We start from the raw sequence: 27908 nt of genomic DNA, 5'->3' as shown, positions 1-27908 counted from the left end.
GAAAATTCGGTCACAGTTCCTATGATCACTGTTTCATCGCTTTTATGGCTTTATTTTGGTGATTTTCGATAAGTTTTTTGGTTTGGCCATGTTTGTTTGTTGTAGTACAGAGTTAGACTGATGGCCTTAATCTAAGTTGTCTTGTGGTTGTTGTTTGACTTGCATCCCACTGGGATATTTGCACAGGGTTGGTGTACGGTGCTTTTTCTGCAATATTTTTCTTGGATTTTCTGTTTGCACTTAGTCACTTTAAGATGTTTTCTTGTTCATGTTTTAGTTTTTTGCTTGTTGCGGTTGCGCCCGATTCAAGAGCCGAATGGCTCACAGGGCTATACCTAATAAATGAACTTTGACCCCCCCCCTCCGATGAGCCGTATCTCTTAGCCTGGCCCGGCCACTGCAATGACTTTCGTTTGCCAGATGCGGCCCCGTTGAAGAGTCACGCTTTAAGCGACGCTTCGCACGTTAAGCCACCTGGGCCACGTGCCCGTCCATTATAGTCTATTCAACTAATTCAAGCCACGGGTTAGTGGCGCGAGCATTACTTCCCCACCCATAAATCAGCTTATAAACAATAAAAAAAACTTGTACTTACAAGCTTAACATTGATTAAAAAAACACGAATTATAACCAAGAGTCAAGGTCCTGGCTTCATTGGATTCAAATTAATATTTTACGATGATAGATTGTAGCCTCTGTAACACACGGGCGCACAAGATCCCCCGTGTAGCCTTTGCCAGGCTGACGGGGCAAGTGCTGTTAGCGAGCACCTATGGAGGAGTCTCATGAGCCACGAAACTCGTTTTCACAGATGTCCAATGTATGCATGAATGTTGAACTTCTTTCGCACTGCACGTAGCCAACCGTACGTATCGTAGGTGCGGGAACGCAATACCTGCTTCGCCTTTTGTCTCCCCAGTGCCGATGTTCACACATTGCTGCCGAGCTCACCTCGGGGAAGCCCACGAACTTTTGAAATATTCGTCACTGATGTTGGCTGTGGACGGACATCGAACTCGGGGAAGTCGGGTCCGTAGTGCAGTGCGCTAACCACTTCACTCCCGCTCCCTACACGCACACACAACCATGCATCTGTACAATGTTACATTCACACATCGTGCGTACAGTCCGCCCATTTATTATTCATGCACGGGAGTGAATAAAAGCGCTGATAGCGACAGCTCAGCCATCCCATCAAAGTGTTTACATCATCATTAGGTCTCATGATCGGTCACATGTGGAGTTCTATGCGTTTTCGGGTCGAATGTCCGATGTTTAGCTCCACGCGCCGGAAGCTTCTCCCGAGTTATGATTTGTCTCTGAGCCAATATCGTGAGTTTGTAAATGCAGTAGCACGTTTGTGTGTGTTTTAATTGAAGCTCTCAGCAAGTGGAGGGAAATGTGGGTTGGTAGGCTCACGAGTTCGTAGAATGCACAAACCGACTGCTTCATCATCAACAACAACATCATCATCACAGTTCAACCCCTGAACACCACCCTGGTAAATAAAAACCTACTCAACACATTCGTCAATAGCAGGAAAAATATATGACAGGCGGTGGTTAGCTTTCTGATGTGCTTTCAGGTTGTAGCACTTCTAAAGAAAACCAATTTCTTTAGAACTGTTTTTGTGTGTGTTTAGTTTGTAGTCCATCCCCTGCACCTCCGATTAGCACAGTTGGCTACGTACGTGGTGCGAAATAAGTTGAACATACATTGTGCGTATTGTCCTGACTGTTTCATTTTCGGAAGAAGCTCCCAGGGCAGAGGGGAAAATACGGGACACGATGCCGAACGATACTCGTTGTACAAATTCCGAAATCCCATCGGAGAGCTAAATGCCTGCAACTTAAACATGGCAATTAACCGATGACGTTCCCGTGTAACCATCATCACATCGGAGACTATGAATCTCGATTGGCTCTCACGTTGGTGTCACGGAGAGGGGGCGTGTATTCTGGAAGTGGAGCGATAATCGCGACAGGGGCTTAACAAGAGCTGCATCCCATCCTCAAAGCGTCGCTCCCACCCCACCCACCCACCTAGAAATGGGTCACGGCGAGAGAACCCATTAACGCGCGGCCCAGGCGTGTTCCCGACGCTAATTGCGAGTCTCCGATTGTATTATTATTATATATGTGTATTAAAATCAAATTACACCGGTTCCCATCGAATCCCGTCACGGCACCTGGACGAGCCACTTTGCCCAACTCCGTGTCATTTTCAAAAGAGAACACCGATAGTTCCCATTCGCTGGACATCACCCGTGAGAGTGGGTACTAAACACATTGTCCTGCGGAGGAGGGAGCTGGTAGGAACGTTGGGTTGCTCGGTCAATGGCCAGGGTCAACGGCGGCGTGGTGTATTCCGCAAATACGCCCGACTGTGAGGGCGGGCACAAGCCGGCGTGAGTAGGTTAAACGTTGAGTTTTATAAGGGCACCACGGGGTGACTAGCCCCTCCCCACCCAGCCCCACCCCTCCCACCCCTTCCCCACCCAGCCCCTCCCCACCCAGCCCCACCCCACCCTCCCCACCCAGCCCCTCCCCACCCAGTCCGATGACGTACACGAACCGAATAAAAAAAACTAGAATTAAATAACTGTATCAGTCCCGAAGCTCCCACAAGGCTATGCGGGAGGGCATGTGGCCCAATTTGACACCAGCTATCACAGAGTGCGGTCGTGTCGCTTCAGTTCTCTGCGGTGAGGACAATTTATTTTAAAACGGCGCTACGCCTCTCTAAATAAAATTAAGTACGAACCAGGTTAAAATCCCGCTCAGCTGAGACCTCCCCGATGCCTCACAGCCCAAACCGATGACATCTGGCATCCCAGGCACGCCACGAGCATGACAGTTGCAATGCGGATAGAGACAATGCCATCGGTGTGTTTGTTTAAAAGAACCGACGTTATAATTAAAGTGCCGCCGATGTTTTGGCGAGCGGGGAGGCCTCTCCAACTCGCAAACCCAGGGGTGTGATCTGTCACAAGTGCTCCGTGTCGCCGGCCGACAGATGCACGTTAAGCCACGTTACACTTACACGCGGTTGGCTTTGTCTTGTTTTTTTATGCCAATGTGTGAGCGTACTGGGGGGTTTGTTTACGACAGATGGCAACAGCGCGTCACGCAGATTGTTGTTTTTTGTTCTCTCTTCTGCATAGCGGCGTACGAGTCATCGCAGCGCGGGCTCTCGCATCGCTTGGCAACAACTCCGAAGTTTCGTTCAGCGTGCCGGGAGCTTCTTCAGGAGCTGAATCAGAATATTTATTTACACTGGAAGAATCCGATGAGCATACATCCATGTGGAAACATTGTTGAGTGGCCGTCCTACGGTAAGGCATTTCCAAACCTCATCAAAGTCATTGTTGAGTGGTCGTCCTATGGTGCAGGCATTTCCAAACCTCATCAAAGTCATTGTTGAGTGGTCGTCCTATGGTGCAGGCATTTCCAAACCTCATCAAAGTCATTGTTGAGTGGTCGTCCTATGGTGCAGGCATTTCCAAACCTCATCAAAGTCATTGTTGAGTGGTCGTCCTATGGTGCAGGCATTTCCAAACCTCATCAAAGTCTTCATGACCCACCACAGCGAGGATTGTGATTTGATTCTAGAATATTCGCAATCAGAATATGTATTTATGCTGGTGGGGTCCGATGAGCTATGAAGTTATTTTTCACAGATGTCCAGTAGGGGCAGGTTAGAATGGTACAACACTACGCAAATATGATGAGAGTGCAAAATATAGAAAAGGTAAACAAATCAATAAAACTAAAATGTTTTTATCTTACAAGGTCAAGCCCACTGAGCTATTAAGCTTCTTTTTCAGAAGCGACCTGGCCACAAATGAGAGCTCAACGAAGTGGCTTATCATGTGGAATTTATAGCAGCAAAAGTAATCTAAACGCATTCCGATTCTAAATCTGGAGGGAAAAACCGGAGAGCCTTCTGAACCGAGCCAGATACTCTCCCAGCACATGAAACCGAAACTTCAGGCGAAGTAAATTTGTTTTCGTTCTCACACATCAAAATAGCCCTGCACAAACCCAAATACTCAAAACGTCACAAGGCCAGCAACAACCGGTGGTATATTGAGATGCCATAAACCGCGCGGCACGGTGACAACCTGAGAAGACGCGTTGGGAGGGCTTTACAGCTATACGGCGCAACCGTGAATACCCCCGCGGTAGAATTGGGGAGCACGGTTTTTCGCGTCGATTTGGTTTTAGTCGCCATATCCATTCGAGCGGGCGGGCGCGCAAACGCGGCACGCACGCAGATCGCGGCGCTTACTCCGTTGCACGCTTCGCGGAGGACTTCAGCAACAATAAACAAACAAAAACACACACGCAGCTCTTAAGAAATGTACGTTGAGGATTTGTAGAAGCATGAAACGGTCGTTACAAATAAAAAAAATCGCAGCACAACCGCGAAAAAAACCTATTGTGTGGAAACGATGGCGTGGACGGATTGATGGCCTGCCGTTCGCTTGGAAGCCACGGTTCTTGGTCTCGTAACGGCCTCATAACCAGGCACGTGGAAGACACAAGTGGCGTCAATGTGAAAAATAGGGCGCTATTCGTGGCAGTGCAGCAGTATACATCGGCACAATGAAAGCGGCCATTAAGGATCGCGCTGATGGATTTGTCTCGTCTCCGCAACAACGCCCTCTTGGCAAAGGGACTTACAAAGTGGTCGGTAAAATTGGCCAGCGGAGGGCGAAGACGTGAGGACAATGGAGCAATGTGTCATTGCTTCCCGTTGCATAAAGAGTTTTAGCAGCGCAACACGGAGCGGCGTGGGCCGTAGAGACCTGCAGGTCTGTTCAGATTTCAGCCTATTCACGTGTCACAATATAATTCGTCGATAAGTTAAAAACAATTTGTGCACTAAATTTGATCAATTAGGAATACTGTTCTTTGGAGCGGAGCGGTGGTGCAGCGGTTAGCGCACTACCCTATGAATCTGGTGACTTGAATTCAATTGCCGGCGATGGATAACACCAGTTACGAGTAATATCTGAACCAGAATCTGAATATTTATTTATACTGAAGGAATCTGATGAGCTATAAAGCTCTTTTCACAGATGTCCAGTATAACGGGTCCTGGATCCTACCTTCTTCGCTCACTCGAAATGACCAGTGTGGTGAAGTATAGTCAAACAGCTCCCGTGACCGTTGGGCATGGTGAGGCATTCATCCAGCAGTCGACTGACAATGAGCTGCAAATTATTTTTTTATTTTAAAGTAATTTTCGATTTAAGTTTATGCCCTTTAAACATCACATGTTAATCAATCCCCTCCGTGCAAACTTCCCCTGAAACGAAAAATAAGAATTACCAAAAAAGTGCATTGAGAAAAACAATTATTTCAAGCTTTTAAAAAAGATATATCATGATCCAGTAACGCAGCCGTGAAACTAACACGGTGCAATATTCTGTTGATATTTAAATTATTTAACTAAATTAACACCTCCTAAGTAGGTCTTAATTCGGACGAAATTGTACTCATTTTCTGCTAATTACATTTTTAACAGCTTCTCCAAATATAGATTTAATGAAGTTCATTGTGAGACTTCATCTTGCATTTTCACCAGACCAGGTGGCACAGCAATACTGCACAATAAAGGCACCTGCACCGGCACATACACCCACAGCACCCTCTGCTGGTGGGTGGTAGCAAGGCAGTAATGTTCACAACAATAATACATTCTTAATCATTTCCACAGCCTACGACCAATCACTTCGATAAGTGATAACCATGCACAAATAATTGGTCAAAGGCAGCTATGGAGCTACTTGGTTGTCAGCGGAGGGCAGTGCAGACAATTGTTGTTGGACTGTACTTGTATGCTCCCACGTTCACGTTCGCCACCTTCACCGACCCGAACTAGGTGAAATAACCGCCATGGCATACGTGGCGAGGCCCTCATCTGGCAGTGGAGATGCACATGCACCAGGGAAAACCTCGACCCGAGCCTCGGTAACTCTCTTTCAGAAGGGTCCTGCAATTGAGATGTACATCCACAAAGCAGATCCAACACACCGAATCTCATGTGGACTAAACAATTGCTGTACCGCCACCTCCTGCCCACCTCACAGCCCCTGACATCTTGGCAATCGATGGGGACTAAAAACGTGCGTTCATAAACACACACACACAGTTTGGCCAAACCCCATGCCTGCGTTTGTACAAACACGAGCTGTGTGTGCGGTGTGTCTAGGAGACTATCCGAGCATTCGCGAGCAGAGAAAATAAAAGGGGATTAACGTGAATTCCATGCCGATGGTCCACAATGTCACAAGAACGCAAGCGCTCTGCGCGTCGCCTCGGTCGACTGATGAGTGGTCAGAAGCGCTCCGTACTCGGCATGTGGCCGTTCGGGATTACAATACGATGCAGGATTAAATAGGTTTTCTCTGCCCTTGTTTGCACAGTTTTGTTCGCTCCATTAACCGAATAGTAACCTTCAGCAGGGGAGTAGTGGCTCCTAAGTAGGCAGGCAGTACAATACTCCGGGGGTCCACGGCAGAGGTCGCAATCGGGTACCCGATACCCGTACCCGGCTACCCGTACCCGGCCGGTAACGGGTACCCGTTTGCGACCCTGGTGCGGCCGGGTACGGGTAGGCCGTGAGTCACTGGTGAGTAACTGTTTGTCACTCATTTCCCAACGTCTTGTCTCTTCTCACAATTCAATTTCCTAGAATCAACCCACCCGCGCCTGCAACATGGCTTCATCCCAGAGGTCGCAATCGGGTACTGGATACCCGTACCCTACCCAATACCCGGCTACCCGTACCCAGCCGGGTATCGGGTACGGGTACCCGTACCCTACCCGGCCGGGTACGGGTACCCGTTTGCGACCCTGGTGCGGCCGGGTACGGGTAAGGAATCAAAACCCGTTTGAGACCTCTGGTCCACGGGTGCCCCGGAGCGACCCAGGTGCCGGGCTACGGAATGGGACGAGATTGGAGTGGGGAAGGGGGGGTGTCCATTTCATTTCTGGCACCAGAGCCAATGCCCCCCCCCACTGCATGCTACCCATTTAACTATCCACACCGCACTGGCGATTATACAAATCACGATTGAGGATTGCGATGCAACTCAAAAATCTATGAATTTTGTCTCGTTTTATTGTATCTTGTTTTTTTCTGTAGCGAGTTTTGTTCGGATCATTGGCCGAAATGTAACCGTAGCAAATATATATTTTTATAAATTGTGAATAATCAAATCTTCAAGCACAATTCACTGTATATATTGATATTATTGATAATCAATGCAATGTTAGATGCCCATTCTGCAACATTTTCCGATAAACACACGGGGCGCACCTTAACCCCTCTCACATGTGGGCGATCCGTTTAGTTTCTTCCCATCGTTGAGTTGCCTCTGTCAAGATGTTATGACAGGAGGGACCCCAAGGAAGGGCGCTTAATAGGCGGTATTTCGTCAGCTGCGACCTCTCGGTTTTGATGACGGAGCGTGGCGATGCTGCTTCGCGCTGTCACAGCGCACGCTACCGCACTTGACGAACGAACTTGAAGACGAACTTTGTTCCTTTTAATCGTTACTTAATCATTCATTATCCGAAGCTCTCGCCCGTCTCGCCCTCCACTCTGCCCCGCTCCAGCGCCGCGACTCTGAGCGGCAGCATGCGGCGGGCCGGCGAGCCGCACCGCGGGCACGCGAGATCGGCGCTGGCCGCCTGCCGGCTGGCCAGGCAGTAGTAGCAGAAGACGTGGGCGCAGCCGCCGGCCGTGTGCGGGAGGCAGGGCCACTCGCCGCACGCCACGCACGCTGTGCCGGTCTCCGCCGGGTCCTTGGCGCCACCGGCGGCGCGACCGTGCGCCGTCGGCGAGAAGCGCAGGCGCGCGGCGTTGACCAATGGCAGCACGAAGAGCAGGAACTCGGCGAAGCCGTGCCACAGCAGCTCGCGGTTCATGTACTCGAAGCCGACCTGGCAGAGCCGCACACGAGTTCGGGGGGGATGAGGAGGGACGTTCGGCCACCACGGAGACAATTTAATATTAACGAGCGCGTACAGATCTGGGACAGGTGAAGGATTTGCACTTGCGTAGGTTTGCGCGTTTGCGTTGAATCGTTCTCCGATGTTGTTCTCTGGTTGTACCGCGTGCTGTTGGTCAACATGATGTGTAATGTTTCACTCCCTCTGCTGGTAGCTTCTTAGGCAAATCTCCAGGAACTATCGAGTTCCTGAAGAAGCTCCCGGCACGTTGATGAAAAAGTCAAGACATCACGTCGAACAGCACGCGATTCAACCTGACACAACGCATCGGGGAGCTATTCAGGACGCCCCAGAGCAAGCGGCTGAATGGTCACGCGGCCGACGCGTCGTCCCTTACCTGCCGCAGACCCTGCGGCCGGGCCTGCACGGCATTCAGGCCGAGCAGGCGCTCGGTGAGCGAGAGCCCGGTGCCCGTGCGGAGAAACACCACGTAGGCGAGCAGCTGCGCGGCTCCCAGCAGCCCCAGCGCCGTCCCCGCCGCCTTCTTCAGCCGGGGGAAGAGCGCGGCGGTACTGCCGCCGGTCACGAATCTGTAGCCGAGCCCGCCGGCGGCACCCATCGCGCCGCTGCCACCGCCGTCGACGTGGTGCGCGGAGGAGCCGTCGCTGCCCGCCCCGCGCGGGTAGATGTCTCGCCAGCGCTCGCTGGCCCAGCCGCCGCCCACGGTGAGAGCCGCGAACCACAGCTTCTGCCGGCGGCTCAGGGACACGTGGCGGCCCCCGTGGTTGTAGCTGCTCGCACGCACACGTGTACGCGCGTGTGTGTACGCGTGTGTGGGGAATGGTGGCGCAGCGGTTAGCGCGCTGCGCTATGAACCCGGCGACCCAAGTTCGATTCCCGCTCACACCAGTGACGATTATCTGAACCGATCCTGGAACTTCTCTAGGTCGACTCAGCCTCAAATGGATACCTGGTGCTCCGCCCCTTTTGTGTTCCACCCCTTATGTAAGGTAAAGGTGTAGCCCTCCAATTGCTCGCATAGACCACTGCTGGTAGAAGGGCATCCACTGTAGGTCGGCAAATCGTTGGGACCATGGGAAGGAAGCTGTAGTGCAGTAAGTACGAGAAAATGAACCATTAAACCCGTGCTGTGTTGTTGGCCACTGCAGCCTCACTGGCTTTCCTTCGCAGACCTCGTGCCGCCAGTTTGCTTGAAGGAACCGTGCTTGCTATAACAAAACACAAAATCCTGGCTTGGACCCCCCCCCCCCCCCGTTGTGTTGAATTGACTGCAAAACATTTGTGGTCACGTTGTCAATCCTGCAGGAAAAGAACCGGCTAACTAACCGATCAGCTAGCCGGAGCCACCAATCAGCCTAAACCCACACCGTCGATTAGCATGGTTGGCCACGTACGGTGCGAAAGAAGTTCAACATACGTAGAGCAGTGGTTGGAATCCCCCTCGCTCAACACAGCGCCGCCCACGCCCACCTGTAGCGGATGTTGAGCAGGGCCTGGCCGACGGTGGCCTCACTCGAGTACAGCGTGAAACGCCACAGCAGCAGGCGCAGAAGGGCTCGCAGCTCGGGCTCCCAGCCCACCAGCAGGCCCGGGCGGAACGCCTGCAACGTCAAGTGCGGCCGTCGCAATAACGCTCGTCACGTGACGTTCGACCCATTATGATTTTTAAATCTCAGCATTGGAATTAACCCAAATTCAGTGCAGACCGAAATTTTGCGTGGTTTTATTTTTTTTGTCTGCTCATTGGTGACTGGGCTTGCGACCATCAACTTTCCACACTTGAGAAGCTGGTTTAATCACAGGTGGCTGATGGGATTCAAGCCCAGGATGTCAGCGGTGCCAGCTCAGCATTTTGATCTCTGGGCAACCCGACCACCTAATTTATTACTATTAAGATTCGTTATGCCTGTAACAGAGCTAAGCAACAAACATAAGCACAATTCTGTCGAAGTAAAAAAAAAAATTCTAACGCCAATACACGAACATACTTAAAAATATGTTCGTGGTCATTACCTTCACTGGATTGTTAATTGTACGAGAACCCCATGGAGTTACGGAACGAAGACACAATAAACAAGCTGGCAGTCAAGAGGGCACCAGCTAATGTGGCCATGGCGAGGGTGACTGTACGCTACCCCCTCCATGTGGATATTGGACACGGGTGCTCGCACGCCTTCTCACCTGGAAGCAGCGACCCAGTTGCTCCCACAGCAGCTGCTCCAGCATGCGATCCAGCTCCAGTGCGTCCAGCTGACTCACTCGCAGCACCCGCCTCGGGGGGGCAGGCGGCTTGGAGGCCATGCCCTCCCCGACCCTGGCAGTGGATATGCTCGGGGCAGGGCACATGGTCACGAAAAGCTGTGGACGGAGAACACAAAGGTCATTCGTCCTCTAAAACTCACACTCCTCTCTCAACTAATACCCCATTTTCAATTGGCACGTTTGTGCTGTACCAGCATGCTAGCATGTGGCTATCACGGATTGATTTTTTGTTTATTTCCACTGGCTATTTTCTGTGCCGAGCCATGACAAAATCGTGATAAGCTGACAGGGCCAAGCAGGACCAGGTGAAAACGATTCACCGAAACGCATCGTCTAGATATGACTCGACTCGTTCATTGCGTGCGATGTCAGTGGTACAGCTTTGTTTCTATAGTGAAAAAACAACCTGGTGCCTGCAGAGTGCAACAGAGGTATAAGAGTCAAGTGTGGTAGTAGCTGTAACCCATACGCCTGTGACCCAGAACTTTGGAACCAAGGGTTTGTGAATAATAACCGCAATCAAAGTCCCAGGTGTGCCGCGCTATTTTCGGAATTGCCGTATAGGAAAGAACGTCGCAGTTTGCAAGCTCGGGCCAGATCTACCCTCCGTGCCGTTCAATAGCCGATCCCGGCAAACCACTCCCATCTCCATTGTTCAGTGATTGTTTGTTTTGGGTTCGGTGTGCCGCAAAAAGGTTGCGCAAGTTCTAAAGTGAGTGCCGTGGAGTGGAAAAGGCGAAAGAAAGCACTGCCCTGACCCCGTTAAGCCTACACGAAAATGAAGCGATGCCCTTTGACATGGCATCAACGGAAAAGAAAAAGCCGAGTCAAAGTCCGCGATTGAGTGAACATCTCCGCGAGCAATAGCGACAGAGACTCGGGTTCTTTGCCCACATTTTTAAAAAATTCCTATCACCTCGTCACCTCACAAAAGGGTGGACGGATCTTCCGAGTTTCACATTCAAGCGATCGCGTGGGGCTGCGCTCACATCCATTGGCGCACCCCAAGCAAGTGATGGAAATTCCACATTCCTATGACGCGGGCAACAACTTCCCGCCGATTTCTCCCACACTGAGCTTCTGGATATCCGGGGCCTAAACGTACACCAATCACGATCTCCCATATAGCCTTAACAGACTGTAGGGGCAAGTGCTGTTAGCGAGCGCCTATGAAGGCCGGCACGGCACACGAGGGGGTGGGTGGCCAGCACCACGCCCGACCGCCTTTGTCTCCCTAATGGCGATGTTGACACACCGCACCAGGTACTCATTTGAGGCTTAGTCGACCTAGGGGGAGACCCAGGACCCGGTTCAGATAATCGTCACTGGTGTTGGCCGTGATCTGGAATCGAACTCGGGACGCCGGGTTCGTAGCGCACCGCGCTTACCGCTACACCACCGCTCCCCACACGCACATACAGGCGCACAAACATACGCTCGCTTGCGCGTGTGGGAAAGATTAAAATGTTGAAAGGACGAGCAGCCAAGCAGCCATGAAGGCAAATGTAAAAGATATTAATAGAATCGGCACAGCATTGGCGTCTGCCGTGCAGTTCACCAAGTTGGACTTTGGCAGGACTACATAAAGTACGCGCAGAGCCTTGTCAGTCCACCGCACAGCGCACTAACCACTCCGCCACACACAGAAACCCACGTACACCACACGTACACACACAGAAACACGTACACCCCACACCCCTGCTATCGCTACTGGACACGGAACTTGTGAGCCGCGCACTGCTCGCTCTCTCGCACGGTGCGCATTCCACATTTAAACAAATAAATAAGTAAATACAAATTGTTGTTTTTTTTGTAAAAAAAAACCAAGACGCGACAATATAATGAATAAATTTAAATCGTCAAACTGACCTCTCCGCGTTGCCCGGCAACACGCGCAACCCACGCCTCTTCAGGGCGCAGCCATGACACCCACCGCGAGTGACGCGCAGGCTTCCCCGCCCCCCAACCCACGTGACGCACCAAAACGGACCAATAGCATCGCGGGAAAGTCGCCCTCCCGCCCCATACAAGCCACGAACGGTGGCCGAGAGGGTGGGGGTGTGGCCAGCAAACAAAACAAAGGGGGCATTTACGAAACGCGAAGCGGGAATCCAAACGGTCCGCTTCGGAAAGGCTGCTGGCAAAGCGGTGACAAACGTCATCATCACCACCACCACAGCAGTGGCCGCTAAAGTTAATCAATAACACAGCGGCGTTACAGCTTAGCTGATGTACTTCTAGCAGTGCAGCGCCCGTACCCGTGGCATGCGTTACGAATGGACATCGCGCCACATTCAAAATCGTTCGTAAAAGTTTAAGCGAGCACAGGTGTTGGTTGCGTTGGGGCTGCTCGCTTGGACGACGACGCCGACGATGATTCCTGGGCGCGCAAATGGGCTCCGCGCGGCGGGAGAGTTGCCAGCCGGCGTCGGGACACGGCTCGCCACGAGGCTTGGCGGGCCGAGTCTGGCGGTCGAATGCACGGGGGGGGAGGCCGGGCGAGGAGGAGGAGGAGTGGCGCGTAGAGACGAGACCAGAGCTCTGCTCGCCGAGGTACGGCAGCTGTACGAGGCGAAGCTGCGGAGGCTCGAAGAGGCGGAGCTGGCGGGGCAGGACACGCTCAGGGTGAGCTGGGGCTCGGATTGATGTCGTCGGTGATTGAGTGAGTTGGGTGGGCGAGGGATTTGGTGAATGAATGGATGAGGCAGTGGGGAAGTCGAGGACGGTTTGTTTGATGGGTTGACAGTGGGCGTGCGAGTGGGTCTATGAATGAATGATGGGGCATTGAATGAATTAATGAGCGGGGGAAGTGAGCCGGAGAGACATTTGAATTAACCGGTTGACTGAATAGGCGAGCGAGTGGGTCAATGAATGAATTAATGATGGGCCATTGAGTGAATAAATGAGGCAGTTGGCGAGCCAAAGAGCCATTTGAATTAACCGGTTGACTGAATAGGCGAACGAGTGGGTCAATGAATGAATTAATGTGCCATTGAGTGAATGAGGCAGTGGGTGAGCCAAAGAGCCATTTGAATTAACCGGTTGACTGAGTAGGCGTGCGAGTGGGTCAATAAATGAATGATGTGGCATTGAGTGAATGAATGAGCGGAGGAGTGAGCCAAAGAGCCATTTGAATTAACCGGTTACTGAATAGGCGTGCGAGTGGGTCAATGAATGAATTATTGTGCCATTCAGTGAATGAATAACCCAGTGGGTGAGCCGGAAAGCCATTTTAATTAACCGCTTAACTGAATAGGCGAGAGAGTGGGTCAATGAATGAATGAATGATGGGCCACTGAGTGATTGAATGAGCCAGTGAGTGAGCCGAAGAGCCATTTGAATGAACAGGTTACTAAATAGGTGTGGGATTGGGTCAATTAATGAATTGCCATTTTAGTGAATGAATGAGCGGCGGAGTGAGCAGACGAGCCAATAAATTAACAGGTTAATGAAGAAGTTTAACGATTGAGTGACTGAGCGAGCGAGCCGTCAAGATGGTGAATTAATAAGCCACCTGCCTATCCAGATGCGTGAGCGAGTGTTACTCACCTCAATTAATTAATGACCCAGCGAGTGAATACATACATGGGCCAGTGAATTAATGAATGAGGCATTGAATGAATGAAGTAATGAGGCAGTTAATAAAGGAATGATTTCATATTGTGAATGAATGAGCCTGTGAGTGAATGAATGAGGTGATTAAAGGCGTGAGCGCATGGGCTGGTGAGTGAGTGAATGAGCCAGTGAGTGAATAAATGCAAGTGAATGAATAAGCTGGTGAGCATGCAGCAATGAATGAATGAGCCGGTGTATTAATGAGCCAGGGAGCCAGGTGACCTGCCCCTACTGGACATCTGCGAAAAAAAAGAGCTTCATGGCTCATCGGATTTCTCCAATATAAACAAATATTTTTTATTCTGAATAAAGTTATTAGCCGAGTGAGCGAGTAAATCAATGACGTCCTACCTTGCGTGGTTGGTTGGTGGGGGGGTCACCCCAAGATGCGGGAGCGGCTGCTGCGCTCGTACGTGGGTGACCTGGAGGAGCAGAACGAGCTGCTGCTGGAGGCGGCGGAGGACGCGGAGAGGGAGGCGAGCGCCAGGGTGGAGCGCCTGTCCGAGCGCCACCAGCGGGGCCACCACAACCTCCAGGTGACGCGCGGGCGCACTGTGGTGCAGAGGGTGGAGTGGTTGGAGAGGGTGGAGTGGGTGGAGATGGTGGAGTGGTTGGAGAGGGTGGAGTGGTTGGAGAGGGAGAGGGTGGAGTGATTGGAGAGGGTGGAGAGGGTGGAGAGGGTGGAGTGGGTGGAGAGGGTGGAGTGATTGGAGTGGGTGGAGAAGGTGGAGAGGGTGGAGAGGGTGGAGTGGGTGGAGTGATTGGAGAGGGTGGAGAAGGTGGAGAGGGTGGAGAGGGTGGAGTGGGTGGAGTGATTGGAGAGGGTGGAGAGGGTGGAGAGGGTGGAGTGATTGGAGAGGGTGGAGAAGGTGGAGAGGGTGGAGTGATTGGAGAGGGTGGAGTGATTGGAGAGGGTGGGGAGGGTGGAGAAGGTGGAGTGGGTGGAGAGGGTGGAGAAGGTGGAGAGAGTGGAGAGGGTGGAGTGGGTGGAGTGGGTGGAGAGGGTGGGGAGGGTGGAGTGGGTGGAGAGGATGGAGTGGGTGGAGTGGGTGGAGTGGTTGGAGAAGGTGGAGATGGTGGAGATGGTGGAGAGGGTGGAGTGGTTGGAGAGGGTGGAGTGGGTGGAGAGGGTGGAGTGGTTGGAGAGGGTGGAGTGGGTGGAGAGGGTGGAGAGGGTGGAGTGGGTGGAGAGGGTGGAGTGGGTGGAGAGGGTGGAGTGGTTGGAGAGGGTGGAGTGGGTGGAGAGGGTGGAGAGGGTGGAGTGGGTGGAGTGGTTGGAGTGGGTGGAGTGGGTGGGAGGGTGGAGTGGTTGGAGAGGGTGGAGAGGGTGGAGTGGCTCGAGATGGTGGAGAGGGTGGAGTGGCTTGAAAACAGGGGAAGAATAATACAAGTTCTACACAGAAAGGTACCCGAGTTGTAAATCGAACCCAAGCCTTCTTGCTGTGAGGTGCAAGTGTGGTACCACTGCGTCACCCTACCACCAAATAAAATCAGTAAATCGCCTAGTTGGCCAGGTGGCTCTGGTCAGAGTGCTGAGCTGGCACCGCAGAGGTCCTGTGTTTGTACCCAGCAGCTGACTGGGATTTAGTGAGGTTCTCCAGTGGTTTGAGTGAACCTTAGCCCGGCAATCAAAAACTGCACTCAAGAAACCTCCCATAGCATTAGATATGGTTCTGACCTGAGAATGAATAATATGGACTTGACTATCATGCGACTAATATTACTCTCAATGGACCAGGGATTGCTTGAGAGAAGGTCAGAAGTAGCTCTCTTTGATATCCACTTCCATGTGCATGCGATATTGCCGAACGGATTCTTGGTCTCGTGACGTGGCGCCGACAGCACAACCGGAACGAAGTTGGGGGGAAAAGGCAAAACGATGGATGAGCGGTGATTGTCGCACCCAACGCGCGTGTGAAGATGGCGCATTGCGCGGGTGCACTTAGGGTTGACGGCAGGCTTTCGTCGTCACACAGGAGGCGATCGAGAGGGCCACGGAGAACCAGCAGGAAGCGGAGAGGCTCGCCACCGATAACAGGAACCTGGAGGTCATGGTAAATGTACGTCCGCATACTAGATGCACGTCCACACCAATCGCAAGATACGGCCGGCCAAGATTGTGCAGTGCACTTTCACGTGAAGTCGGAGAGTTCACGCGGCTCGTTGGAAGCTAAATCCGTTCGTCTAAGTTGGTCGGCGAAAATCTCTTTGAAACGACCACCGCTGCAGTTTGCTGATGACAGTAGCACGTCCTGTTCAGAACTCATCTTCTTGGTTCTTTCGGTAAAGTCACGTAGAATGGTAATAATAAAATAATAAAAATAAAACATCATAAAATAATTCTCACGACGTTTCAGATTCTGTCTTCTCGACAGACCTGTTCTTCACCTGCAGACGGCTGCTTGCGTTGTGGCCGAAACGTCGTGAGAATTGTATTTTATTATGTTTTATTTTTATTATTTTATTATTTCCATTCTACGTGACTTTACCGAAAGAACCAAGAAGATGGATCCCTGCAGTCACGAAAGCTTTAAATCGAAAAATACTGTTCAGAACTGTCTGTAATTGGATAGAATCTTTCACCACGTGTATCGAAGTGCTCATTACGAATGATCATTCACTTGGTCCCAAACTCATGTCATTGACCGAACATAGGAGGAGATAAGCATTTTCAGTCCATCCCATCGACTTTCCAAACAGTTATTAGCGTCCGTCATGATCGCTGACGTCATCATCTGGGCGCATTCCGTCAAGTCTTGTGAGGGCGATGATTCCCGAGCCCACGGTGCCATTTGTGCCAGGCTAGGTGTCCCAGGCAGCGCAGCCCGGAGCGAGTGTTTCCGTGTTGTTTTCTTTCTCCGTTATACGTCTCGGTGTGTCCCGTCACCTCCTGGCAGGACCTGCGCTCGCAGTTGGCGTGGCGACACCAGCGGCTGGAGGAGGAGGAGAGGGAGGGGCCCCTGCTCGGCAAGCTGGGGGTGTCTGATCTGTGGCCTTCATCGACTCGAAACACTCAGCGATGGGGGTGAGTCCATGCAACTCGTCTGAAATCCCGCAGCCCCTACGAGGTAGTTAACATCTCGCCGCGGTGGCGAGATGTTAACTGCCTCGTCTGGTATACAGGAGGTCGTGGGTTCGATCCCGACCCTGACGCCTGTAATAATATAATTGGAGTTTTGCACGTTCTTCGCCTGGTCGTGTGGATTTTTCTCCGGGTCTCTAAAATCGTTGTGTGTTTTAGAAAGCCATTTCGTTGAGCTATCATTTGTGGCCAGGTCACTTCTGAAAGAGAGCTGTATAGCTCAGTGGGCCTTACCTGGTATGAAAATAGTATAAAAAAAAATCACTCCAAGCCTTACAAACCGATGACAGCTCTAATTCTGGATGGCGTAACTCCTCGTTGAACGCAAATGTCACCCAAAAACCTGGTAACTGACCCCGAGTGGTGAAGTCCCAGGGTTCGACCTTCCACGGAAAACTTGGACAACCCTCGACCGCTTGAGGACACGGCCAGGGTAGACGATGCGGCCACTTGCTCCACAAGTGGAGCGTGAGGAGCAGTACAAATGGTGACTGTGGCCACCGCACAACTCAGACGATCGCCCCACCTTCCGAACTCGTGGCCCTGGGAGATCCATGCACGGTGGCATCGCGACCACTCACTCTGCCTCATCTGAAGCCATTGAATGGATTGCTAACCTCGACATTAAACTACGACTGCTTCCCCAGCCATACGGAGAAGAAGGGTGTATATAATTTCAACCCCGCGGTACAATTTCTATTATGGCAATATCACCCCTCCTCCCCATCCATGGTAAAGTAAATCCCCTCTGGGTCAGAATAGCATGCATTATATTAGAGTTGGGTTTAGGGTGTCTGCCCAAGGGTTCTTACAACACCGTTTCAATTGGATTGTGTATGTCGTAAGGTACAAGGATAATAGGCTCACACACAACATCATTGCAGGTGCGACAGAATATGTATTTATACTGGCGGAATCCGATGAGCTATACGGCTCTTTTTCGCAGATGTTCAGGAGGAAGAAAAATTGCCCAAACTCGCTGGGGGCATTACATTATCGTGGGGGGCAGGAGTAAGGCGGGGGGGGCAAGGGGGTGGGGGGGGCAAGGGGGGGGGGGGGACGGAGGGCCAATGTTTGGGGGGGGTTTAAATGATCGTATACAGACCCCGGGGTCAGAATTCTACCACGAAGTACTTCGCACCGGCCGAAGGATGATGACGATGGGATCCTGATGGCGGCCGCCCCCTCTCCGCGTGCGCAGGCGTGACTCGGAGCTGGAGGAGATGAGGACCCGCCTGGCGTCCAGGGAGGAGACGATCGTGTGCCTGCGCAAAGAGGTGGCGCGCCTGTCCGGTCAGCCGAGCTTGCCGGCGCGGCAGGTAGGCCGCCACTTGCCGCCGTGCCGTACTCGAACGCTCGGGAAGACGCTCCAGTACGATTTAGTCTTTGGTGTAAAGTTGTGTTACCATTCGGGATTTACCCTATTAAGGGTGGGTACACCGGGGTGCCACGGTGGCGAGATGTTAACTCGCTCGCCTGGTATGCAGGAGGTTGTGGGTTTGAACCTAATCCCTGACGCCTGCCTGCTGTGTATTTGAACTTTGCGTGTTGTCCCGTTGGTCATGTGTTTTTTTTCTCCAGGTCCTCCGGTTTTTGTCTCCACATTTATAAACATGTATTTATGGCAGGTCATGGTATTTCATGCCATCTCTGCTTGATATTGAGTTCATTATATATTTCTGGGATAATTGTCATTTCATCTCTGTGTTTATGCATTAATGTTCATGCGACGTGTTCATTTTTTTGTCGGATTTGTGCTACTCAGCCTATAAATTATAATAAAGTGGGTTTGGGTAGGACAAAGTCATGGCCAGAGGGGATGACGGCCGATGGTCAGGAATAGTAACGGAGTGGCCGTCACGGAATGAAACACGTCCGAGTGGATGTCCACCGAGGAGATGAAGCAATGAATTCAGCCGGTGTATGCACTGTATGTATGTTGAACTTTCGCACCGTACGTAGCCAACCGTGCTTATCGGAGTTGCGGGTGAGGACAACAAACCAAACACAAAAATCAGTTTCAAAGAAATTAGTTTTCAATCTTAGATTTAAAATCTAGATTGTGTGTCGGTGCTGGGGTGGATTGTTACATCGCTGTTGTTACACCGTGAAAGATGATGACGGCTTGCAAGAAGCCTTCACCCAGCAGTGGATTAATCAACGTTTGATGATGTTAATGATGATTGTAATTCCTGCGGTGCAGGCGCTGTCGAGGCCAGAGGCGGAGGTGGCCCGTGTGAGTGAGCTCCACCGTGGGGCTCTGGAGGAGACGGTCCGCCTGCAGGCCAGGCTGGAGGCACAGCGGGTCACGTGGGATAGCGAGCGGGAGGTCCTGACCACGGAGGTGAGTGGATGGAACCCAGTGCAGCTCTCCGACGCGGTTCCGGGTTGTACCGTGTATTGTCCGACGTTCCGCTGCACGTCCTGGGAGCTTCTTCATTCCATTGCCGAATAAGATGCCACCACTGTGGAAGTCGGCGGTTGGCCGTCAGGTTTTCATCAGTTATGGGCAAACGTTTTGATAAATTTGGATGAATTATCAACAGTTCAAGTCCCGAATAACAACGCAACTTTAAACTAAATTCAAATTGAGATTGTCTCAACTTTACGCGCGTTATCATAGCCGCACATCACAGACGGATGGACAGAGCTGATGCATTCACGTCTTCTGACTTTTTGCTGGGAAACGTTCATAAGGAACGTCAGGCTCGTGCCGATTCGTGCCTTGGCTCTCGCCCTCACAGATCGCGAGGCTGGAGGGCGATGTGCGCCAGCTGAAGTCGCGGCACAGGGAACTCGTGGACGAGCTCTCGGAGGCACGGAGTCAGGCGAGTCCCGCGAGTCTCCTCCGCAGTCACGACGACGATTTTTGTACGGCCAGTGATGAGCAAACTATGATGAGAGATTCAGTTTGTGATTTTGTGGCCGTTCAGTTTCTTTTTGAGAGGTGGTGAATTGCAGATACACCAACACCTGCACACTTATATTTTGGGGCGGTGTGAAATTATACGGTCCACGGTTTGGTGTTCGCAGCCGCGTACAAGGGGTAACGTCTTTGATTCGGCATCAGGTATCCGCCCGCATCTTCCGTGGTTTGTGCGGTTCCGGTTAAGCACTGCTCTTTTTGTCCCAGTGGAAGATCGCAGCCAGGACAGTGCAGCAGCGGATGGGGGGTAAGCCGATCCGGTGTTTTCTGGGAACGTTGCTCAAATCCCACGAGTTGTTTCCGCGTCGTTTCAAAGCTCAAATCGCCGCGCTCGGAGTTCGTGCCGCGTGTTTCCAAGATGGCTTCGTGGTCCTCTCGACCGTGCGCGTGCGGCGAGATTGTTCACCACTTTTGTGGTGATAAGCCACTTTGTTGAGCTATCATTTGTGGCCTAGCCGCTTTTGAAAATGTGGCTAATAACTCAGTGGGCATTACCTGGTAAGATAAAAATGTTTTTGTAATTTCCTTACCTTTCTTAATTACTCCAGGTATACTTAATTACTCCAGACTATGTCTGTGAAACATATCCCCTTCCTGATAGCCTTGCACTATAACAATTGCGTGAATAACACAATGTGCTTGCGATTTGATAAGATGCTTTTTTTTTTGATGCAGAGAACATATTTTCCTTCCAGAAGGCTCTTTAAAAATGTAGTCGCTGAGAATCATCTTCAGGAAGACTGTTCTCCATAGCAATACATGACCACCCAGCGAACAGAAAACATTAGTAGCCATTCACAATAATCTTCCAGAAGACATCTCTTGCCACTTTTAAGCAGTCTGTTCATTTATAATCATCGTCTGGAAGACAGCCCCTTCACAGCAATGCCGTATTCTCCTGATTCCCAAACACTCTTTTTCCAAAATGACTCTAACGCTTGAGGTACGGCGTACTTTCAGAATGCGGTATATGTTAATATTACATTCATATGTTATTGTGTTATTTATCATGTAACTGTTGTAAAAGTACACAATTGCAACTGTCGCTACTTATGATGATGATGATGACGACGACGACGATGATGATCATGGGACTAAATTTCATTCTCGGTTTTGCTTTGGCTTCGGGCTCCCGTCGACTGCTCAGGTCACCGAGTCCAACCAGGTGTTGATGGACACGCGGCAGGAGCTGAGTACCGCGCGGATGGGTTTACGCGATGCTCAGGACCAAGCGGGTGACCTGGCGGGGCAGCTGGGAGGCTCCGAAGCCCAAAGCAGGGCGTTGGCCCAGGAGGTACGGCGCGGTGCCTCGGATCGCCGGGCCAATCGCGGGGGTGACGCGGTTAAGAGTCGACGGTGGGCCTGGGCAGGACACGCCCGCACGAGGAGGGATAATAGCCGGTAGTCAAGACTAACGAGACGGGAGTGGCAGCCAAGAGGTGGGAACCACGCCGGAGATGCGAGCGATGAAATCGGCCCGTCTAGCAGGTGTGCTCTGTGTTACTTCGCAGGACCATGAGAAACGGCAGAGGCTTTTGGAGGCCTTCATCCAGCAGTGGATTGATCGTGCCTGACTTTGGTGGTGTTGGTGGCCCAGTAGCTTTGGTGGTCGGAGCACTAAGCTGGCACTGCCGAAATGTCGGCTTCACATTTGACTTTTCGGCCGTGTGCGAGGTAGAAGTGTGATGGGGGACGGGCCTGTGACTGGGACAGGCCAGGCAATAGGGCGCGGGCCGCGGTCGAGGGAGCTTTGGTGGTGTCGCGATGGCTGAGCAGCGCTGTCGACGGCTGTCTGGCCACGTAGACGAGCCGCCTGGAGGGGGAGGTTTCCGCGCTGCGCTCGGCGCTCGACGGCGCGGAGGGCACGGTGCGGGAGCGCGAGGGCGAACTTCGGCGCCTGAGGGGCGAGCGGGACGAGGCTCGCGCTCACTTCGAGGAGGAGCACGGCCAGGTGAGAGACGCACCCCATGGCCAGGTGAGAGCGACACACCTGGGGAGCGCATCCGTTTCAAGTAGCTGTGCGCGCAGCAGAGGTCGCAAACGGGTTTTGATTCCTTACCCGTACCCGGCCGCACCAGGGTCGCAAACGGCTACCCGTACCCGGCCGGGTACGGGTAGCCGGGTATCGGGTAGGGTACAGGTATCGGGTACCCGGTTGCGACCTCTGGCGCGCAGAAGGAGGACGACCAGTTGGCGGCTCCCGTGAGCGGGACGCCTCCGCCGGGTCGTGACGTTGAGGCCTTTCTCCCCGTGCGGCCCCAGCGGGCGAAGGCCGAGGAGAAGGCGCATCGGGTGGCGGCCGAGGCCTCCGGGGAGGTTTCTCGGCTGCAGGCGGCCGTGGCCGGGAGCCGTCAGCTGGAGCAGGAGGTGTCGCGCCTGCAGCAGGCACTGGAGAGAACCATCTCGGCCCTGGAGGAAGCGCACAAGACCTCCGGCGGAGAGGTGCGCCACACACCCCATGCTGCAGATGCAGGTTCCATCCGTTGATTTATTCGTTTTTCAGTTAATTAATTCATCCATCCACCCATTCATCAATCCATTTCTGCATCAAGCCATTCATTTTGTCTTTTAATTTATCCATCCATGAATTCATCATCTGTCCGTTCAATCGTCTATTCATTTATCTATTAATGTATTCATCCATCCATTTCGTCCTTCATCCATCTAATCATTCATGTATTCATATATTTTTCCACCCTGCTCTTCATTCATCTGTTTCTTCATCCGTCCATCCATCCGGATATTCCGCTCACGGATAACGATTGTGAACCATGTGTTTATGCTCCACCACCGGCTGTGACGTCCTCAGATCCAGCAGAAGGACAAGAGGATCTTTCAGCTACAGGAGGCCCTGGGAGAGGCTCAGAAGCGACACGAGGTCTGCTACAGGGAGGTAGGGCAGCAACATTCTGTCGTGCAATCGTTAAATAAGAATTGCATGAAAGGTAAAAGCGCAGCCCTGCAGTTACTTGCCAATGCCACTGCTGGCAGAAGGGCCTCCACTAGAGGGAGCTTTAGAGAGCACCTCCACAAGGCATTTAGTCCTCCTCTCCCACGCTGGCCAAAGCTTTTGAAAGAGGTGGGAGTGCCCACACCTTACCCCACCACATGCCACCTGCCCATCGACTGCGGTGTGCCCGTTTACGCTGCTGGGAGGACGGAGGCAGTGACGGGGTATTTTAAAATCTCGCCAAATTTATTTTTGACTGCCTCTCCGCCAGGAGATGGAGTCGAACAGGCGACCTCTGGGTTGCAAGGTCGGCATGCTAAGCGTTACAGCGGCTAACAGCGTCTTATCTGTTATAAAAAAAAATTAAAGCGCCCTATTTCAAGGTGCTTTACAGCAGTTGTAAATTTGCACGTAAGATGATAGTGGTTGAGATAAAGAGTGGGGCTGTTGTTATTACGAGTGATGGTGGAGTGACGGTGACAGGAGAACAGGCGGGAGAGGTTAAAGAGGGGTTGGGGTAGTGATAGGGGTAGGGGTAGTGATAGGGGTAGTGATAGGGATTGGGGTAGGGGTAGTGATAGGGGTTGGGGTAGTGATAGGGGTTGGGGTAGTGATAGGGGTTGGGGTAGTGATAGGGGTAGTGATAGGGGTTGTGATAGAGGTAGTGATAGGGGTTGTGATAGGGGTAGTGATAGTGGTAGGGGTAGTGATAGGGGTAGTGATAGGGGTAGTGATAGGGGTTGTGATAAGGGTGTAGTGATAGGGGTTGGGGTAGTGATAGGGATTGGGGTAGGGGTAGTGATAGGGGTTGTGATAGGGGTAGTGATAGGGGTTGGGGTAGTGATAGGAATTGGGGTAGGGGTTGTGATAGGGGTTGTGATAGGGGTAGGGGTAGTGATAGGGGTAGGGATAGTGATAGGGGTAGTGATAGTGGTTGTGATAGGGGTAGTGATAGTGGTAGGGGTAGTGAAAGGGGTAATGATAGGGGTAGGGGTAGTGATAGGGGTTGTGATAAGGGTGTAGTGATAGGGGTTGGGGTAGTGATAGGGATTGGGGTAGTGATAGGGGTTGTGATAGGGGTAGTGATAGGGGTTGGGGTAGTGATAGGAATTGGGGTAGGGGTAGTGATAGGGGTTGTGATAGGGGTAGGGGTAGTGATAGGGGTAGTGATAGTGGTAGGGGTAGTGAAAGGGGTAGTGATAGGGATTGGGGTAGGGGTAGTGATAGGGGTAGTGATAGGGGTTGTGGTAGGGGTAGTGATAGGGGTTGTGATAGGGGTAGGGGTAGTGATAGTGGTAGGGGTAGTGATATGGGTTGTGATAGGGGTAGTGATAGTGGTAGGGGTAGTGAAAGGGGTAGTGATAAGGATTGGGGTAGGGGTAGTGATAGGGGTAGTGATAGGGGTTGTGATAGGGGTAGTGGTAAGGGTAGTGATAGGGGTAGTGAAAGGAGTAGGGGTAGTAATAGTGGTAGGCCTGGTTGTAGCCGGGGGGCGGGGGCAGGGAGTAGCAGTAGCAGGATGGGCTAGGCAGACTTGTTTACCTTTCCTATACCTTGAACTCCTATTGTGTGTTTGTATTGTTTGTTGTTGTAACATTCTGACCCGCCCCTCCTGGGCATCTGTGAAAAAGAGCTTTATTGCTCATCGGATTCCTCCAGCACGAATAAAGATTCCGATCTTCTTGGTTCTTTCGGTAAAGTCACGTAGAAGGGAAATAATAAAATAAGAAAAATAAAACATAATAAAATAATTCTCACGACGTTTTGGCTACAACGCAAGCAGCCGTCCTCTTCACCTGAGGACGGCTGCTTGCGTTGTAGCCGAAACGTCGTGAGAATAATTTTATTATGTTTTATTTTTCTTATTTTATTATTTCCCTTCTACGTGACTTTACCGAAAGAACCAAGAAGATGAATCCCTGCAGTCACGAAAGCTTTAAATCGAAAAAAAGATTCCGATTGTGAGATTGACATGCAGGCAGACGCTGCTTAGCGCGACCGCCCCGTAAGGACGCCGTTTCGACGTGTCCACGAGCGCCAATGGGCGAGGTCGTGCCATGCGATCGCACGCGCGCACACCGCGCCGCGCGGCGTGAAACCCCCTCGATCGCTGTGCCCCGCGACAGCTGCAGGGCCGCGAGGGCGTCCTGGGCCAGGTGCAGGACCAGGCGAGTCGCCTGGGCGAGGAGATGGCGCGCCACGCGCGCGAGGTGGCGCGCTTGGGCGGCGAGCGCGACCGCATGGGGATGGAGCTCACGCTGCTGGGAGAGAAGCACCGCACCGCCCAGCAGGAGGTGAGCGGCAACGCTCCCGCCGGCGCGCGGAGGCCTCGCGAGCGCAAAGGCAACGTTCGCCCGTCTGGCGCGTTTCGGAGCGTCGGGTGCAAGCGCCTTCGCCGGCACTCACCGACCACACTACGGCGCCGCCTTTTGTAACACGCGCACGCGCGGTGCCGTACGGCGTGACCGTGAGCCGCTCGCACCCTATCGCAGGTTTCCCACCGGGACCAACTCATCCTGAGCCTCAAGACGGAGCTGAACATCGCGGAGGAGAAGCACCGCGGAGCGCAGCAGGAGGTGCCGGCACGCTCGCTCGCCCGCTCGCCCGCCCCGTGGGGTGCCCCGTGTTTCGTAATGTGTCGAACTAAAGCACAGTGTTTCATCTTCTTGGTTCTTTCGGTAAAGTCACGTAGAATGGAAATAATAAAATAATAGAAATAAAACCTAATAAAATAATTCTCACGACGTTTCGGCCACAACGCAAGCAGCCGTCCTCAGGTGGAGAACAGGTCTGTCGAGACTCTGTCTTCTCGTCGTGAGAATTATTTTATTATGTTTTATTTTTATTATTTTATTATTTCCATTCTACGTGACTTTACCGAAAGAACCAAGAAGATGAATCCCTGCAGTCACGAAAGCTTTAAATCGAAATTTAAAGCACAGTGCTCGATATGAAACTAAATTACATTTCCCCCCCCCCCCACCACCCCAAAAGAAATGTAATCAACGTTAAGTGAGTGTTATTTATCAGTTTTTGTTTCTAATTGTTTTTACTATTTTATAAATGTGTATTGTTCCAGGTTAGGGCCACTGAGCTGATCAGCTCTATTTAAGAAGCGACCTAGCTATCACAAATGATAGCTTATCACATGGACATTTCTAGCAGCCAAATACTCTAAACGCACGCCTGATACTAAATGTGGAGGGGAAATACCGGAGGACCCGGAGAAAAATCCACGCGACCACGGGGAGAGAGAGCATACAAACTCCAAACATACAGCAGGCGTCAGGGTCGGGATCGAACCCGCGACCTCCTGCATACCAGGCGAGGTAGTTAACATGTCACCACCATTACCACTGCTTGCTGTGGCGAGTCAGTCCGCTTGGAGGATCTTCGGCCTGTTAAATAAAACCCCGCCAGTGAAAACCTCCCTTGATTGACAGGGAACGTTTTGTACTTTATCTGACCCCTGGCCTATACCTTGTCGTCAGCTGGGCTATGTGGCTCCTGGTCTCGGATCAAATACTGCAACCTGCGTGTGTGTGCTTGGTAGTGTAGCGGTCAGCGCGCTGCGCTATGAACCCGGCGGTCCGAGTTTGATTCCCTCCCACGGCCAACAGCAGTGATGATTATCTGAATTGGTCATGGACCTTCCCTAGGTCGACTCGGCCTCAAATGAGTACCTGGTGCGGTAAATAAACATCGATACTTGGGAGACAAAGGCGGTCGGGCGTGGTGCTGGCCACCCACCCCCTCGTGTACCGTTCCGGCCTTCATAGGTGCTTGCTAACAGCATTTGCTCCTACAGTCTGTTAAGGCTACACGGGGGATCTCTGTGTTTGTGCGTGCAGCTCGTGGGCCGCGAGCGGGAGCTGCTGGCGCTGCAGGAGGAGGTGCCGCGTCTCCGTGGCGATGCGAAGGACGCGCGATTGCGCTGCTCCGAGCTCGACGAGCTGCTGAGCCAGGAGCGGCGAGCGGTGGCACAGCTTCAGCAGCGACTGACGGAGAGCGAGGACAAGGTTGGACGCTCTCTCTCTCTCTCACTGCTTTCTCACCTCTCACCACTCTCTACCCACCCTCTTACCATTCCTTCTCACTGCTCTGCTGCGGTTGCTGATCGTAGTGTGCATCGCGCACCGTGGCTGGAGACTCACAGAGCCTTGTGCAGGGATTCGAGCTGGGATGATCGGTCGTTTAGGTGCATCTTGAAATTAATCTGGGATTAGATTGGTAACCTGTGGAGGGATTGACGGTGACTGAGACGATGATGATATTGACCGTGATAGCGACGCAGTTGAATTTGGAACCTGACACGTGTGAATTTCGACGCACGCCAATTGTCAACTTGACGAATCGTCGCACTCCTGCCTTCCCCGCTTGCTTCCCCACCCCGACCCCCCCGCCCCCTACCACTGATCCCCCCCTCCCTCCAGCTGCGCGATGCAGAGGAGGCCTCGCGGCGTTCGCGGGAGGCGCTGGACGAGGTGGGGCGCCAGCGCGCGACCGAGACGGAGCAGAGTGAGCGGCGCGTGGCCGAGCTGCGTTCCGAGGTGTCGGCGACTCGCGGCAGCCTGGATGAGGCCTCGGAGCAGCTCGCCGACGCGAGGGCTCTGGCCGCGGCCGCGGCTCGTGAGCTGGAGGCCACCGGGGAGCGGCTGCGGAGAGCCGAGGAGCAGGCAAGAGAGGCGGAGAGCATGCGGGAACGCGCGCGCGCGAGTCGAGCCGCCCAGCAAGCGATGCGATGAATTGTCATCGTTTATTGTCTTGATTTGATTCAATATTTTTTTTGTATTGGTCTGTTTCTCACTAAAATTTCGATTTAAAGCTTTCGTGAGTGCAGGGATTCATCTTCTTGGTTCTTTCGGTAAAGTCACGTAGAATGGAAATAATAAAATAATAAAAATAAAACCAATAATAAAAATAAAACATAATAAAATAATTCTCACGATGTTTCGGCCACAACGCAAGCAGCCGTCCTCAGGTAGAGAACAGGTCTGTCGAGGAGACCTGTTCTCCACCTGAGGACGGCTACTTGCGTTGTGGCCGAAACGTCGTGAGAATTATTTTATTATGTTTTATTATTTATTA

At 52.2% G+C, this 27908-nt stretch overlaps 2 protein-coding genes across 3 annotated transcripts; one reads left to right on the top strand and one right to left on the bottom strand.

Moving 5' to 3' along the window:
- Window positions 1-5219: 5219 nt before the first annotated feature.
- Window positions 5220-14282, bottom strand: PEX2 (peroxisomal biogenesis factor 2). 2 transcript variants are annotated; one of them, XM_078875701.1, is made up of 5 exons: window positions 14214-14282; window positions 10167-10343; window positions 9456-9586; window positions 8362-8755; window positions 5220-7955 (listed from the first exon to the last, which is right to left on the bottom strand). In XM_078875701.1, exons 2-5 carry the CDS (start codon window positions 10329-10331, stop codon window positions 7581-7583), a joined length of 1065 nt encoding a protein of 354 aa, XP_078731827.1. In that variant the 5' UTR covers window positions 10332-10343; window positions 14214-14282; the 3' UTR covers window positions 5220-7580. The 2 variants fall into 2 exon arrangements, with proteins under 2 accessions (XP_078731827.1, XP_078731826.1); XM_078875700.1 differs by lacking the exon at window positions 14214-14282 and adding an exon at window positions 12117-12196.
- On the top strand, window positions 12305-27565 carry LOC144946719 (uncharacterized). The gene is made up of 15 exons (XM_078875849.1): window positions 12305-12872; window positions 14249-14398; window positions 15839-15922; window positions 16760-16887; window positions 18146-18263; window positions 19148-19288; window positions 19689-19772; window positions 21018-21164; window positions 21675-21821; window positions 22133-22312; window positions 22680-22763; window positions 24947-25114; window positions 25313-25396; window positions 26672-26839; window positions 27254-27565. Exons 1-15 carry the CDS (start codon window positions 12621-12623, stop codon window positions 27563-27565), a joined length of 2247 nt encoding a protein of 748 aa, XP_078731975.1. The 5' UTR covers window positions 12305-12620.
- The last annotated feature ends 343 nt before the right edge of the window (window positions 27566-27908 follow it).

Source organism: Lampetra fluviatilis, chromosome 42 (genome assembly GCF_964198595.1).
Source record: "Lampetra fluviatilis chromosome 42, kcLamFluv1.1, whole genome shotgun sequence".
NCBI lineage: Eukaryota > Metazoa > Chordata > Hyperoartia > Petromyzontiformes > Petromyzontidae > Lampetra > Lampetra fluviatilis.
This window is presented reverse-complemented; position numbering and strand designations above follow the sequence as displayed.

Excerpts from the sequence above, each read along its gene's own strand:
- PEX2 (XM_078875701.1), bottom strand. The coding sequence starts at position 10,331 with ATGTGCCCTGCCCCGAGCATATCCACTGCCAGGGTCGGGGAGGGCATG. Across the intron at positions 9,587-10,166 it reads AACTGGGTCGCTGCTTCCAG|GCGTTCCGCCCGGGCCTGCT; the intron begins GTGAGAAGGCGT and ends TTGACGTTGCAG. Across the intron at positions 8,756-9,455 it reads CTGCTCAACATCCGCTACAG|CTACAACCACGGGGGCCGCC; the intron begins GTGGGCGTGGGC and ends GCGTGCGAGCAG.
- LOC144946719 (XM_078875849.1), top strand. The coding sequence starts at position 12,621 with ATGATTCCTGGGCGCGCAAATGGGCTCCGCGCGGCGGGAGAGTTGCCA. Across the intron at positions 21,165-21,674 it reads GCAGGGCGTTGGCCCAGGAG|ACGAGCCGCCTGGAGGGGGA; the intron begins GTACGGCGCGGT and ends CTGGCCACGTAG. Across the intron at positions 22,764-24,946 it reads ACGAGGTCTGCTACAGGGAG|CTGCAGGGCCGCGAGGGCGT; the intron begins GTAGGGCAGCAA and ends GCCCCGCGACAG.